Source organism: Stegastes partitus, unplaced genomic scaffold (assembly GCF_000690725.1).
Source record: "Stegastes partitus isolate 25-593 unplaced genomic scaffold, Stegastes_partitus-1.0.2 Scaffold2578, whole genome shotgun sequence".
In the NCBI taxonomy this organism is placed as follows: domain Eukaryota; kingdom Metazoa; phylum Chordata; class Actinopteri; family Pomacentridae; genus Stegastes; species Stegastes partitus.
In genome coordinates, this window is record NW_007580309.1 from 1 (window position 1) to 2,122 (window position 2,122).

General features: G+C 37.3%; 1 protein-coding gene across 1 annotated transcript in view; it reads right to left on the reverse strand.

Annotated features, from left to right (window-relative positions):
* Positions 1–386: 386 nt before the first annotated feature.
* LOC103375394 (TNFAIP3-interacting protein 1-like) overlaps positions 387–2,122 on the reverse strand; it is a 5,102-nt gene continuing 3,366 nt past the window's right edge. The window contains exons 9-10 of the mRNA XM_008305657.1: positions 1,104–1,229; positions 387–1,028 (exon numbers count right to left, since the gene is read on the reverse strand). Of these exons, the coding sequence (XP_008303879.1) occupies positions 891–1,028; positions 1,104–1,229 (264 nt within the window). The 3' untranslated portion in view covers positions 387–890. The remainder of the gene's footprint in view (positions 1,029–1,103; positions 1,230–2,122) is intronic.

Sequence of the window (2,122 nt, forward strand, 5' to 3'; positions counted from 1 at the left end):
GAGGGATGCTCTCTCAGGTAAACTTTGATCTATAAAGCATGAGTTTAATGTATAAATATGTATGATGGTCGTCTGTTAAAGGTTGCATGAACATATACATGTAATATTTGGTGTGTATCAACACGTCAGACTTTAGTCTTTTTGGTTGTGATTTATGGCACAATATTTAGCTGAAGGCACAATAATTTACTATTTAATACTTGAAAATGTTGATAAAATATCTTGTTTTTGTCACCTCCTGTATCTTCTTGTGGTTTGTTTCTAAAACCTGGTGGATGAATCAATGCATTAATGGTGAAGATGTACCAGTGATGGACGTGATCATGATCAAAACATCAAAACAAAAGTCATTCATTGGTTTATTTTAATGATAAATTAACAAGAAAAAATGCATAACTTCAAACATACATAAATATACTGTACATAATACATGTTTATACATCCTTTCTTCTGTCTCTGGTGCAAACAAGCTGAATGAATACACTACAGAAACGATCCTTTCCTGAGATCCTGAGCAGCTCGTTTCTCCGTCTTCCTGCCCTGAAGGTGGCGCCACCGAGGTCCTATAGTGTGTAAAAAGCCAGCTCCTGCAATCATTGTGATCAGTATTGTTCATATCAATAGTGTTTGGGCGGCGCAATCAGTGCATCTGCATCACAAAAATGAGGTTCGCGTCGACAAGTTTGCTGCTTTTCTCTTGGTGGGAATCGTCCAGCTTTGTGTCCTCCACATCTAACCCATCAGACTGGTGGAGAAGCTGGAGCTCAACCTGCTGCAGGGCTTCAACACAACCGAGCTTCTCCTGGTGAAGCGCTCACGATAAACAACTTCTATAAAGTGCACTGAAACATCGCCACGCAACAAAAAAAAAAAACCCCTGAGGAGCTTCTCTATTTGTTATCCAGAGTGTATCTCCTCTGCAGCTGGATGTGGTGCTGCTTCACCGGTCGGACCTCCCAGTCGGCGCATTTGACTTTGTTGGTGCAGGCGCATTGAAGCAGAGGCTGAGGCTGCTGAGCTGGTGTCACCTGGAAGAACAGACGTGTTAAAGTCTCTGAACTCTGTTTTGGAGGATTAACAAGCACAGAAGCTTTGATTAGTACCTGAGACTTGTGGACGTGCAGCTCGTTGTGAACTTTCTTAAATTTCTTCTCCAGTTCCAGATATTTGTCCTTAAGCTTCTCTCTGTCCTTTCGCTCCCTCAAGAAGTCTTCCTTGTAGACTTCAGCCTGAACACGGATCACAAAGGAACATGAGATGAGAATCCGATTGCATTAGATATAATCTGTCATGTCTAATCAGCTCAGCTTGGAATGGAAACTGCACTGAAACACATTAAAAAGACTCTTACCAGACTGTTTAAAGCTATTTTTTTGGTTAATGTTGCTGTTGTTACATTCTCAAAGGTAAATTTCAACATTAAATGCATGTTTACTGTCGTTTTTTAGCAAAATAATTGAATTTAAACTACTTTCCTGTTTGCTTTTTAATGCTAAAGCTTGAAAAATGTCATATTTTCAAGTTAATAATTCCGTCATTAAGTTTAATATCTGCCGACATGACACAGTTTAATACTTCTCGACAGCACAGTGTTCGATTGACGTTGCATTTCTTAATTTTCATGAGCTGTTCAGATGTATTTCAGCAGAAAATTCATGAGATTTGCTTCGAGGCAATTTTTTAGAAGAATTTTTCTCTGTTATCGTTTTATGTGTTGAGCAAAATATGACAAAGTACAAAAAAAAAATATTGGATATTTCAACATTTTAATTCTGAAAAAGCTCAAATGAAGATGTAAGCTGCCTTTTGCTGTCTGACACATTATATCTCATTTGTATATTTCACACAACAATCAAATCCTTTATGTAAAATATGGTTTTCAAGTGGCTGTGTGCCATTTCTCATCCAGGAACAAAGATGGTATAGCTGGCAAGAAATATTCAGGCACATGTTGCCTTAAAAAACCACAACATGCTCGTGTTTACACTTTGGTATTTTTATAAATACATGTTAAATATATAATAAGTAAGATTTTTGGCCAAATACAGACGAGAAAAAAGAGAAAAAGACTTTTAAAATGAACAAATAATGAATACAGACTTGTCTTTTTCTTTCTTTTCTC